The sequence below is a fragment of the Mustela nigripes genome, chromosome 12 (assembly GCF_022355385.1).
Source record: "Mustela nigripes isolate SB6536 chromosome 12, MUSNIG.SB6536, whole genome shotgun sequence".
NCBI classification, from domain to species: Eukaryota; Metazoa; Chordata; class Mammalia; order Carnivora; family Mustelidae; genus Mustela; species Mustela nigripes.
The window spans coordinates 120,872,750-120,886,753 of NC_081568.1; the positions used below are offsets into that span (position 1 = coordinate 120,872,750).

A 14,004-nucleotide genomic window follows, 5' to 3' on the forward strand; every position below is an offset into this window, starting at 1 on the left:
ATCTCTGCCTACTTGTGATCTCTCTCTGTCAAATAAATAAATAAAATCTTTTTTTAAAAAAATGTATGATTAACTCAGCATTGCATTGGAACCCACTGTGTGTCACAGGGCCCCCTGTGGGGGTGAGGGAGATACAGGGGGGATCTGTCTCCCTCTCAGTCGAAGCACAGAACAAACGTGCAGCAGTTGGTGGAGTATTGTGTGTAAAACGAGCCGTTCAGGGTTTCTTTATAGAACATTGGTAGAGTGGCTCTCGGTGTTCCTACTTAGCAAGTTGTCACCGGTGTCAAGAAAGGCTAGAGAGATGGGCTGCTGTAGCCAGCGCATAACTGTCCCCCTGCTCGCGGTCGCAGTTCACTGTTTTTACTCCCGGGATTTGGCACAGTCTCCCTTTACACTTACCACAGTCAAGGTGGCCCCTCACTTATACTGGGATTTCTGTCTTCCCAGCAGGGTCTAGAACCCTGGCTGCCACTTTTTAGAGGTTATTGGTCTTTAATACCAAAAGCTTTCTAGAATTTGACCGTCAGAGTCTCCAATTCTTAAATTCATTTTTCTGGGTCCTGTCTCCTTTTTAAAACCCATGAAAGCATATTGTCAGTGACCTCCTCCTCCCTGAATTTACTTAATGTAGAAAGAATATTGAAACTGAAGAACAGAAGAGCAGAAGTCAGCTATAGCTATAATTCCAGGTGGTAATGTTCTTATTTTTCCCTTTTCCATTTCCTGCATAGCTCCTGTTTGTATTGAATGTAAGGTTTGAGGCCCAGGAAGTATTCATCTTTGTTTCATACGGGTTCAACAAATTTTCTGGAGGTAAAAGGATTTCCAAGTATGAGGGAGGGAAAGGGCAGGCAGAAAAAAGAGGAGAAATTATTAGCTGTACGATACATCCAAAAGTGTGAAAGATCATTTTATAAGATAAGTGGGCCTACCTTGATTATTGTTTATGCTGTACTTGTCTTTTTTTTTTTTTTTTTAAGATTTTGTTTATTTGAGAGCATGAGAGAGAATGAGCTGAGCATGCATGCATGAGCGGGGGCTGGGGGGAGTACAGTGGGCGAGCAGACACTCCTCTGAGCAAGGAGCCCAATGTAGGGCTCTATCCCGGGACCACGACCTGAGCTGAGCCTAAGGCAGACGCTTAACCGAGACTGAGCCACTGAGACGTCCCTGTGCTTTCTGTATAGGCTGCATATCACCACGGTGAATGAAGAGACTTAAAGATGTTAGTAGAAACCATTTAAAATTGTATATAAAGTTTATATCTGTGTATCTCCTGAGTTCTGTATTTTGAATCGTGCTTCACTGTGCCACTCCCTCTGTCCCAGCTGTGGTTTAGGAGGAGGAGGAGACTTTTCAAAATATCCCCCATTTGTAAATGAAAATAACCCAACTCCTGCCTAAGCCAGGCAGGATTCCATCACTGTGCTGTGGGCCTCTGCTGCTTCTAAACAGAGCCTCGCTGCTCCACAGTTGAAACCAGAGGCACAGGCCAAGTCTGATACACAGCTGAGAGTTAGAACTGCTTTCACTGTGGCATTTCCCAGTGTGTCTCTGCCCTGCCAGATTTTCTGTGAGTCAGAATTTTGAGAGGAAGGGGCGAGAAGGAAACCTTGGATAGTTGGTACTTTTCTCTTGGCTTCAGTTAATGCTAACCAAACAGTTTCTGCCAGTGTGGAATGTGGCACGTCACAAGTTACCTACAGTAGTGAACAAGGCAAAATCTACCTTGCCCATTCCGTCTTTATTTGTTTTGACTGCAGTAGAACTTGCTCTCCCAGCGTTCTGAATTTTGTGTTCTCGTGGGTGGGGTAACCAAGGACTTTTTAAGCTGCTCAGCTTGTAGGTGATAACCAACAAGAACAGCAACACACATGCACCGTACAGACTCGAACTAGACGGGCTTGCGGTGACAACACCGCACTGTTGCTTGTAGAAGGAGCTTTCGGTGAAACTGGGTCTGTGGCAAGAGGAGTTCTTTGTGTCCTAGTTAGCTGGTTATTTGGAGAGTGGGAGCCAAAAGAATGTTTGGCTAATTCTGGTGGGGTTCTTTCAGTGTTAGAACACAGTCTGTATATTGTGAGCAGATTGATAGGACGGCATTTAAACCCTAAGTTTCTCTTCTGCTCTGCATTTGCTTCTGACATGTAGGGGTCATGGTTTAATCTCTAGATCTAAAGATGTGGGAGAGTGCATCCGTCCGTGTGTCCCCCTCTGCGCTTCTGTGCTTTTGCTGCCTTCCTCTCTCCCTGCCTCAGGCCAGTGGAGACAGAGGATATTGTTTTGTAGCATTTCAGTTAACTGGCTTCTGGAAATAGAGGGTCACCGCCTCTGACCACCTCTTTGTGAATGGGCTTTTCTTTCTTTCTTTCTGGCTTTCTTTCTTTCTTTCTTTCTTTCTTTTTTTTAATAGTCCTGGGAACTTGAAATTGAACCTAGAAGTTGTAGAGTACGACTGTACTGTAAAGACCTTCAAGCCCTTTTACTTTTTAAATCACCTCTCAAAACTGAAAAATGATCAGAGGCTGTTATTTCCTAATCCCCATTGCTTCGTGCAACAGCTGTGCTGAACCAAGGCCTAGAGCTGTTTGCAAGGGGTCCCCTTCTAGGGCCTCAGGATCTGTAGCCCTGACCACCCCACACCCAGAAGGAAGATTCCCTGAAGGCACAATGTGCTGGGGCAGTCACTGCCTCCAGCCCTGGCTCTCACTTTTCCCCATACTTGTGGCCTCTGGTATGAAGTACAGTGAGAGCTGAGGCCCAAAATACTGTCCACACATGCCTAACTTCCCATCTGGAAGTATCGGGAGTCCCTCCTGTACTTGCTGGCCTCCTTATAACACGAAGTCTAAACACAAGTAAACACGTTCCATGTTGAGTCCTCTGAGTCGCTAAGACTCGAGGACTCCAGGCCCTTCCTCCTCATGGCCAGCGCAGCCTGGCTCTGATGTATACAAGGAAGCGGGCCCAATTTCGCTGTCTCAGAGCCTATTTATACTTCCAGCCTTCCTTGCTTTAAGTGTACAGAAATTACTCTTTGGAAGTCGACATTTTTGTGCCTCTTTCATGTATCCTCCCTGGGCCTGCTTCCCTTTCACTCTTGCATATTCTTTCCAGACCCTGAGCTTAATGCTTCTCCCCTGGACCACCCTAGCTGCCTCAGCTGTGGGTGTCCTTCGCCTCTGCTTTGGTTTCTTCTTTCTCTGGCTGCTGCCAAGAAGCCCTCTAGCAGCCAAGGCAGCCCTTGTTCCTGCATGTATTACCTGGGGCAACACTGAAGAATAAATAAGGCTGATCCATTCCATTTCTCTGGAATCCTGGAAGTGCTCCTAGAACAGAGCTCTCTGTGCAAAGAGATTCTGAGGGTAGAGCAACCTAATTTGAGACGTCTTTTGAAGGTAGCAGACCCTCAAGCACTCATTCCAGCCTGAAGAGGAATCTAGGGTAAGGTTTTTCATCTGCTGCCTTCCACTTTAGCACATATACTATCTTTGTGTTAGCATTTAACAAAATAAACTTTTCTAGGTCTGAAGTTCAGCCTTCCTGTAGGTGGATACTTGATATATACAATAAGTCGTAATTGTAAAATTACATTTTACAAAAATGTTAGTAACCATCTGAACATTTTCCCTAAATCTGTGTGTGTGTGTGTGTGTGTGTGTGTGTGTGTGTGTAAATGCTGTTAATGTAATTTAAATGTAATTTAATTCAACATATATATATATACACACACACACACATATATAAATGCTGTTTTTTAATTCAAGTATTCTTAATGTTACATTAGTTTCAGGTGTTCGACATAGTGATTCAGTAATTCCATACATTCCATACATTAAAAAATGCTCACCACCCACCCACCCAGCACCAGTTTGGTCTCTCTATTTTGAGTTTGTTTTCTCGATTGCACATATAATGAAATCATGTGGTATCTCTTTCTCTGATTTACTTCACTTAGTGTAATCCCGTCTCCATCCCTCCATGTTCTTGCAAATGGCAGCACCTTATGTGTGTTTGTCCATTCTACTTGATCCGCTCTACTTCGGTGGACACGTAGGTTGGTCCCATATTTTGTTGATTGTAACTAACGCTGAGATAAACCTAGGGATACATGTATCTCTTCGAATTAGTTTTTGTTTTCTTTGGGTAAAAGAGCAAGCAGTGGAATTACTGGGTTGTGTGATATTTCTATTTTTAATTTTTGGAGGAACTTCCATGCTGTTTCCCATAGTGACTCTGTAAAGTGGCTGCTCCAGTTCACATTCCCACCAACAGTTTCCTTTACTCTACATTCTCACCAGTACTTGTTATTTCTTGTCTTTTTGATACTCACCCTTCTGACTGGTGTGAGGTAATCACTCATTGTGGTTTTCATTTGCATTTACCAGATGATTAGTGATTGAACATCTTTCCACGTGTCTGTTGGCCATCTGTAGGTCTTCTCTGGAAAAATACCTATTCAGGTTCTCTGCCCATATATTTTCTTCCAGATTTTTATTTAAGTTCTAGTTAACATGGAGTGTAATTCTGGTTTTAGGAGTAGAAATCAGTAATTCATCATTTGCATATAACACCAGTGCTCCCCACAAGTACCATCCGTATTATGCATCATCTGGGGACATTATGCATCATCTGGTACACCTGAATGGCTCAGTCGGTTAAGCGTCTACATTTGACTCAGGTCATAATCCCAGGGTCCTGGGATCAAGTCCCTCGTCGGGCTCCTTGCTAGACAGGGAGCCTGCTCCTCCCTCTCGCCTTGCTTGTGTTTGTTTGCTCTTTAACAAATAAATAAAATCTCAAAAAAAAAAAATACCCATCATCTGTCTACCCTGTCCACCACCCACCTCCTTCTGTTAACCCTCATTCTATTCCCTATTGTTAAGAGTTTCTTAGGGTTTGCCTCCCCCTTCTCCTCTTTTTTTTCCCCTCTTCCCACACATTCATCAGTTTTTCTTAAATTCCATGTATGAGTGAAATCATATATTTGTTTTCCTCTGACTTATTTTGCTTAGCATAACACATTCCAGCTCTATCCATGTTGCTACAGATGGCAAGATTTCATTCCTTGTTGTCTGAGTAATCCAATGTATACATACATACTACATCTTCTTTATCCATTCATTGGTCAATGGACACTTCCCATAGTTTGACTGTTGTCAATAATGATGCTGTAAGCATCAGGGTGCATGTACCCCCTTTGAATCTGTATTTTTAAATCCTTTCCTCTGCCCATTTTTAATTGGATTTATTTTGGTGCCCTTTTAGATCTTGAAAATTATTCTCTTACCAGGTACATCATTTGCAAATACCTTCTTCCACTCAGTGGATTGCCTTTTTGTTTGTTGGTTTCCTTCACTATGCAAAACCTTTTTAGTTTGATGTAGTCCCAGTAGTTTATTTTTGCTTTTGTTTTCCTTGCCTGAAAAGACATACAGAGAAAATTGTTGGTAAGTCTAATGTTCATGAGTTTACTGTCTGTGTTTTCTTCAAAAAGAGTTTTATGGTTTCCAGTCTCACATTTGGGTCTTTAATCCATTTTGATTTTACCTTTATAGTATAAGAAAATGGTCTATTTTCCCCAACACCATTTATTGGAGAGACTTTTTTCTCCGTTGTATGTTCTTGTTCTCCTTTGTCACAGATTAATGGACCATATAAGCACGAGTTTCTTTCTGGGCTGTTCTGTTCCATATACATTTGTATCTGTTTCTGTGCCAGCACCTTACTGTTTTGATTACTACCTCTTTGTACTGCATCTTGAAATCAGGGATTGTTTGAAATCCTCAAAGACCCTGGATAGCTAAAACAAACTTTAGGATTATTTATTGTAGTCGGTGAAAAATGCTATTGGCATTTTGATGGAGATTGCATTTAATTTGTAGACTGCTTTGGGTAGTGTGGACATTTTAATGGTATTCTTCCAGGCCATAAGTATGTATATCTTAATTATTTGTACATCTGTTTATTTGTCCCTTAAATTTCTTTCATCATTGTTTTGTACTTTCCAGAATAGAGGTGTGTCACCTAGTCAGTTAAATGTGGTTTTAGGTATTTTATTCATTTTTTTTTTTTTCTTTTTAAAGATTTTATTTATTTATTTGACAGAGAGAAATCACAAGCAGACGGAGAGGCAGGTAGAGAGAGAGGAAGGGAAGCAGGCTCCCTGCTGAGCAGAGAGCCCGATGCGGGACTCGATCCCAGAACCCTGAGATCATGACCTGAGCCGAAGGCAGCGGCTTAACCCACTGAGCCACCCAGGCACCCTATTTTATTCATTTTGATGCAATTATAAATGGGGTAATTTTCTTAATTACTCTTTAATAACTTCTTAGTAGTGTATAAAAAGGCAGCAGATATCTATTTTGTGTCCTATAACTTTACTGGATTGATTTCTTCTAATGGGGTTTTTGGTGAGGCTATATCCGTGTCTTCTGCAAATAGTGACTGTTGTACCGATTCATTACCAATTTGGAATGATTCCTTTTTCTTGTCTGATTGCTGTGGCAAAAGTAGATATCTTTATTTTATTCCCGGTCCATGTAATCAGAAAATTCAATCCCATGTGAATTTTCTCTTTGGAAGCATGTGCCCTTACTGGAGTAGTTTATTTTTTGCTCACATTTGGGGACTTAATGTAGAGGCTGGATGCCACTGACCTGTGTAAGAGTAAAAGGGGCTGTGAGCAGTGTTCTCTTAGCCTCCCAGAGGTGCCTATTTTTTCAACCTATAATTGCACCCAGAGGATTTGATGCAGTAGACATGTCAGCTAATTATATGAAATAGAATTTGTTTTCGCTTCCTTTACCTCAATCAGAATTTTAACCAGGTACTTACCAAAATTGTGTTTCCCTCTCTTCCAACCTAATTTCTGTGACTATTTCAGGTTACTTTGTTGGCCCATTTTAACCCAACAGCTGTGAGTCCCTTGATCTGGGAGTCCGGTTCTAGAATTGAAGGATTCTGGTGAATCCTCAGGTTCATATCAAACCTGGTGCGGTCCTGCACATGCAACACCAAGTAGTCTGACTACACAGTGGTAATTGTTTCTTCCAAAATACAAGCAGCACAAGTAGTTAAGTGTACAGAGTTCAGGGAATCTACTGTTTGAAAACCTATGCCCAGCACTTTGCAAAGCTGCCAAGCCCAGGGAAGCCATGTCTGTCTGTTGGCAAAGCAGTGCCTGGGTTTTCCGTCCTTGGCTACCTTGTTTTCCTTAATGCATTTTCTTTTCATGGCAGTGCCTCTAAATTTTGATTTTTCACAACAGACCTCATATCTTTCTATCACATGTGGAAAGGTTGATTTGTAGCTGGTATCTGTGTCTTCCTAATAGACCTTGTGTGGGTGGTAAAGATCTCAGGGAGTGAAGCATTAAAAATGAATGAGGAGAACTAGAGTAGTTTGTCTGAGGTAGGGGTTGAGAGGGACTTGGTGGGAAAGGTTTAACAAAAGGCATTGATGTTTTAAATGCACAGAAATGCCATCCATTAATAATAAATGGTGTGGCAGAGAAGAGATGTGCCAAAATGAGTTATTATAGCATATGGATCAGTTCACGGAAGGGGAAAGTAAGCCGCATGGCTGATGTTTCTAAATTATCTGTTTGAAAGCATTACAATACAGTTTTGAATATCCTGTTTTGCGATCAGAGCTTAAATAGAAAAAAACTTGGAATTTCCAAAAAAAAAATTTTTTTAAACCTTAATAAGAATGAACAAGTTTGGTTTTTCTGAAATTGAATTTCTGGCCCCAGCTGGCTTGAATGCTTTTTTGAAAGCTTGAGTCGTAATTGTATGAGGAACGAAATTAAAATTACAAAATGTTAAGTCAGGTGCAACAGTTGCCTAGTGTTTTCTACACCTACATTGATTGTACCTCTTAGATACCTCTTCAGTACACACTCAGACTAGTGGACAACTCCTCTATCTCCGTGGTTATAGATAGATCCATTATCACCCTCAGTATTTCGATGCACAGGCTAATTCTGTACGTTTATTTGCTCTGTGTGAGAATTAGTTCAGTTAGAAGAGAGACAAATTAATACCAGCTTCACTGTCTTAAGGAGAAAATGACTGCTAGAAAACCGAACAAAAATCTGTTACGTAAACTGGGATCTTTGGTCAGCGTAGATCCTGATGCAGAAGTCAAGCTTTGAGTGTTATTTAATCTTCTGGAGGTATGGGGGTTAGTGGCACAGGCCAAGCAGAGCACAGTAATGCATGAGGTGTTTGAAATGACTCCTGAGTTGGAATTGGTGTGCTTAGTGAATGCACTGGGCTGGCTTGCCCGTTTGGGAACTAGTTTGAAAATGGATCTGTTTTATTGTCTCAACAAAACTAATTCCTCATTGTTATTCCTGAGATGAACAAAAAAAGTACTTAATTCTTGCAAATAATTTTAATCTAGTTTAAATTTAAGGTTTCTTAGCTTAGAGAGTCTTCGAATGTGAATGCTCCAGTTGAAAATGAAGACAATGATTATATGAAAAGTCTTACTCACCGTTATTGGAGTCATCTGTATTAGCTTTCAACTCTTTCAGGTGCAGAATTTACTTAATCTTTTTACCTCCAAGGGAGCCTAGCTTGCCCTAAAAACACTTGTCAAACTGTCTTTAGAGCCACCAAATAAATCTATTTTATAGTCCCATTAGATAGCTCGCTCAAAATCCCATTCACTCTGGAAGGTCCTATGGTTGGATGCACAACAAATTTCCGGCAGTCATCTCTGGTACACCTCCTTTGGGTTGTTAAGAAGGTGTTGAAATCTGAGAAGGCTGGTAGTGAAATTAAATTGTGGGTCAGGGTAATTAGGAAGAGAGAAAACCAAGCATTTTCATAGTATATTGTCTGGCTCTTAGTTGCAGCTGCAAACAACGGATATGAATTGAACCAGTTGCTACAGTGCAGCTGGTTCAGATCTAGCTTTATAACTGGCTGAAGTAAAATGAAATGGCTGGAAAATTCCAGTCAAGTAACACCAGTGGGAACATGTGGAATTAAATAATGTGAGTAAATGCTGGCCTGGATGAGGAAAAAAAACTTCAGACATAAACTTGAGGGTGGTGTTGAGGACTTGTCAGAGGCGTGGTGGGGGATAGTCAGGGCATTTTCTGGCCTTTTTAACAAGGGTCTATTGTTTGGGTTAGTTCCCGTGGGGGAGGTAGGTTTCCTCTATCCAGGGAAATCTGTAGAGTAGCCTACCTTCTTACTTGACCGGTACTTTTTTTTTTTTTTTTTTTGCCTTTAAGAAGAAAGAAAAGCCATTACTTCAGTTCCTGACAATAACCTAAATCTCCAAATGTTCTGTCTTCCCACCTTGTGCGGCCCAGAAGGCCCGTCTGTCTTCAGTCCTCTTCCCTTCCAGCACGTGTACCAGAGGGTCTGGAGTACTTTGGAGGTGGCACAATTACGTTGTCTTGTAATTGTTCTAAATAAGGAAGGAAAATGGGTTTACACAAGGCAAGTTTTTATAGCATCAGGTTTTTTTCTGCTTGATTAGGAGAATTGAGAGTTGGCTCGAGAAAAAATTCAAGAAGTTCAAGGGCCTGGTGCTGTTTGGGGAAAACATTTGCGGTAACTAGGTTGAGGGTATTTATTCTCTGCCAGGGCCTGGGAGCTGTATTTGCCAAGGGATTTCCAAGTCACAGGGATTAGCCAGTCATGTGAGACATTTGATTAAGAGACTTAGAGAAATCTTTGCTGAGGCCCATGATTGGTGGCTGTGGATGGGATGGGCCCCCTCAACTCTGCTTTGTTCCCAAGCGTTAGTAAGAAAATTTGTAGAAGAATCTTTGTAGAAATCAAAGTTCTGATGTGGGTATATTATTAATTACGTCCCTTGACGTTTCTACCTGACTTAATTGGTCTTTTTCTCGGAGCTATACCACCACTCACCTGTTTGGGGAAGAAGGACCCCAGAGTATCAGTAAAAATCACTGTACCCCAACAGCAGCATAGTTCTGTTTTAGGAAAGTAAAGAAAAAGTTTTTCGTAATGTACATCCCTCAGATTTGCATCAAATTTTTATTCTAAACCTATATGACTTTTTCTTTTTCCTTACCAGTGACCCCTTTCATTTCTGAGCCAGGAGCCCGTGGGCTGAGTGAGTTTAGAGATTCTGTCTCTGGCCATTCAGCTCCAGCTTGGCGGGCGACACCACCTCTGTCCCTGCCCGCCTGTTTCAATTTGTGTGTGTTCCTTCCCCCAGATCACCATCATCTTCAAAGCTCACCGGGAGTGTACAGACCAGAAAGTGTACCAAGCTGTGACCGATGACCTGCCGGCTGCCTTTGTGGATGGCAGCACCAGCGGCGGGGATGGCGACACCAAGAGCCTGCTTATCTTGGAGAGGGAGAGCGGCCGCTACGTGGAGATGCACGCCCGCTACATAGGGACCACGGTCTTCGTGCGGCAGCTGGGTCACTACCTGACGCTCGCCATCCGCATGCCTGAGGACCTGGCTATGTCCTACGAGGAAAGTCAGGACCTGCAGCTGTGTGTCAACGGCTGCCCCCTGAGCGAGCGCATCGACGACGGGCAGGGCCAGGTGTCTGCCATCCTGGGGCACAGCGTGCCTCGCACCTCACTGGCACCGGCCTGGCCGGGCTACACACTGGAGGCTGCCAATGCCCAGTGCCACGAGAAGATGCCAGTGAAGGACATCTATTTCCAGTCCTGTGTCTTCGACCTGCTCACCACTGGTGATGCCAACTTCACTGCCGCCGCCCACAGTGCCTTGGAGGACGTGGAGGCGCTGCACCCGCGGAAGGAACGCTGGCACATTTTCCCCAGCGGCAGCCAGGGGACGCCCCACGGACGCGGCCACTGGGCTGTCAGCCTCGGACTCCCATGCTTGATCTTCATTGTGTTTTTGTAGGGGTTGTCTTTTGTGTTTTTTTGGGTTTTTCTTTTTGTCTATAACAGAATTTTAAAATATATATTGTCATAATATATTGAGTAAAAGAGTATATATGTATATACCATGTATATGACAGGATGTTTGTCCTGGGGCACCCACCAGATTGTACATACTGTGTTTGACTGTTTTCATGTATGTTGGAGGTAGTGTTCTTTGATTGTACTGATTTTGTTTGGCAGTTTTGTGAAATATTTTATAATGTCCCTGCCTGGGGACCTGTTAGAAAGCACTTTATTTTTTATATATTAAATATTTATGTGTGTACCTGGTTAGTACGTATAGTACATATACACAGACACCATATGCAGCGTTCCCTTCGGAGATGCCCAGTGACAGTGGTGGCAGCTGTTCCTGGCCCTTCAATCCTGCCTTTTCCCTTGGCTACTGATCTGCCACCCTGGGTGTGCGGCTTTCACTCGCCGCCTTCTGGGGGAAGCTGCGTCCTTCCTGTGAGCTAGGGGGTGTCTTTAGCCTCCTCCTGCCCTCCCTCGGTGTGGACGGACAGCCCAGTCCCATGACAGGCACTTTGGCTTTTGTGAAACAACGCACACAACGCATCTCCAAGGAACCTCGCCCTCCTTCCCCGCTGTCACTTCCTCAGAGGGCAGGGAGAATATCACTACAGTTTTAACGAACTAAGATCTTGTGATCTGAGCACTTACCGTATGTGGGGTTGAGCCAGACAAAACTGCTGTTCCAATAGGCCAGAACGGTCTCGAGGTAGCAATTTCACGGATAAATAAATACCAGGCATTTTGTTAGACCCCAGGAGCTCTCAGACTTTTCCTCACCCCATGTCCCTGTTGTATCTTTCACACCTTGCTTTTCTAATTTGTGCAAGCCCACGTTCCTTGCCTTCTGGTTCTTGGTTGCTTCTGCTCAGAAGCAACCCTTGTCTGCAGCCCACCCCACCCCAGTAAACCCTCCTTAATCTCACCTTAAGAACCCAGAGATCAGGCTTTGTTGGATTCTTGCTTCATATCCAGGCCCTGCTTCAGTCACAAAGGCCCTGCCACTCCTCCTCGCCCTCCACACCACCGTCTTCGCAACAGTCGCCGATGTATCTATGCATGGTGGGGTCTTTGCAACAGTCGCCGATGTATCTATGCATGGTGGAATGAATAGGGTGTTAGACGACAGGAACACTGTCCTGGCCTGAACCAGGAGGCGACTAAGTGGGTGCTGGTTAATCCAGACATTCTCACTAAACCATATTGCTCCTTGGGAGGTCTTTTTATCAGGTAAGCTCCCTCTTAACATCTGTAGTGAATATCCGTTAGTCAGTTGCTCATTTAATTTGGTAAAATTCCTATAAAGTATCTCCTTGCCTCTTGCCTTTCACTGTTGTCCTGCTCTTGCAAAGGAAGAGCACCACCAACAAAATTCAAGAACCATGAGGCAGTGAGTTCTAGGGTAGGTCACTTTCTCTTGTATGTCTGTAAATGTTTGGTTCCAAGGAGAAAGGAGACAATTTCTACTTTAAGTGCAAGAAGAAGGTAATGAACTTTAAATACCACAGCAGTTTGGATCCAGACTTGCTCCGTTTTAGATAGCCAGATAATTTCTGCCTTTTGCCATGTCCCGTTCATTAGGCTTACTGCCAGAGGCCCCAACTGGCAGGAAAAGAGGATTTCAGTTTGTGAAAGTCTATTTCTTAATGAACTGAGCTATCCTCCGAACACAGGACGGAGCTGTGGGTTCATCGGTAGGCGGCAAGCCTCCGCTCGTCTTCTAGTGTATGACAGAATCACCTGGCAAGTCTGGGAAAAATCACAAAGGCATCCTGCCACTTCTTTGACGAAAATGCAACACGAGAGAACTGAAACCTACACCCGGTAATCTTTTATAAAACTGGACGGGGGCCCACCTGCCATCACCTCTAAACTGGGGCTGTTTTGGTTCACCTATGGAACCATGTGCCAGGATCAGAAGCTAGAGTTAGCTAGCAACTTTGTTATGTAATTGAATAGAACAAAGGAGGAAAAATAGAGTACTTATAACCACTATTCTTGTGCAAACAGTATGAAAGTGAAGTAAAAGCAGTAGAACTTTCTACAGTATCTGGCTTTAGAGTGTTTATGGTTAAAAAACACCTTTGTCCTTTTCAGGGAAAGTGAAACCACCACCTCTACAGTTGGGGAAAGACACTTAGGCTGTGCGGCCATATAGAGCTGGGAAGGCCACGTAAAAGCATTCTCTATCACTACGAGTATTTATACCAGTGTATTTGGCTATTGCCCTTGACAGCCAGTGTTCCTGCGCAACATTTACAATCCCCACAGATAACTGACAAATACAGATGCTTCTCTAGAGAAGGACCAGATCGTTTTTCCGTTTCCTCTTCTATCTAGAACTTCTAGAGAAAATAGTACTTGTACATTATACTTTTTTAAATCCTCAGCCCAGAGAGTTTCAGGTTGTATCAACACGTGGATAGGCTGTAGCTATTCAGAGGTCTCTTGGGGGAGCTTAAAATTGGGGGAGAACACTGGTTTTCACAGATGCTCCACATGGCTGTCTTTAAAAGACTCAAAACTTTCTTTTGTCCTTTTCTTCTCTTTGTTATGCTTGGAAATTCCCCCGTGTGTCGAGTCTTTGCAAAGAAACCTTTAGATGTGGTTCATAGGTATATGAATAAGTATCTGTGTAAAACAGTGTGTGTGCAGTGTGTAAATACTTTAAATTATTATGCTAGAAAAATAAAGTTACATACCATGCTGTGGAATGTTTGTTCTGTGATTATAGTGACACCTGCTGGAAGAAGTGCAGAACAGGAGAAGAAAGGGAGCAAGGTTGTGTTTGTGCAAAACCCTTGGTGATCGCTGGCAACCCATGATACAGACAGCCCACACTCCTTCTCTAAACTACATCTTTCTTAGAGTTTTTTCATTTTTAAGCTTAAAGCAATTTCAAATAAGTCACTGGCTGTGAAACTGGTCCTCTGGTATCATCCGAAATTTCTGTCTTTAGTAATAGTTTTGGTGGCTTACAGACATGGGACCTGCACTGTGGTTAAGATAGCACGGACTGCAACAACTTCCTTCTGGTGGGCAAGACTTGGGAGCAGGATTTTTTTTTTTT

The 14,004-nt window shown here is 43.0% G+C and overlaps 1 protein-coding gene across 5 annotated transcripts in view; it reads left to right on the forward strand.

Annotated features, from left to right (window-relative positions):
• RGMB (repulsive guidance molecule BMP co-receptor b) overlaps positions 1–13,648 on the forward strand; it is a 30,938-nt gene extending 17,290 nt beyond the window's left edge. For all 5 annotated transcript variants that reach the window (XM_059418286.1, XM_059418287.1, XM_059418284.1 and 2 more), the window contains one exon: positions 10,213–13,648. In XM_059418286.1, coding sequence (XP_059274269.1) covers positions 10,213–10,881 — 669 coding nt within the window. In that variant the 3' untranslated portion in view covers positions 10,882–13,648. The remainder of the gene's footprint in view (positions 1–10,212) is intronic.
• The last annotated feature ends 356 nt before the right edge of the window (positions 13,649–14,004 follow it).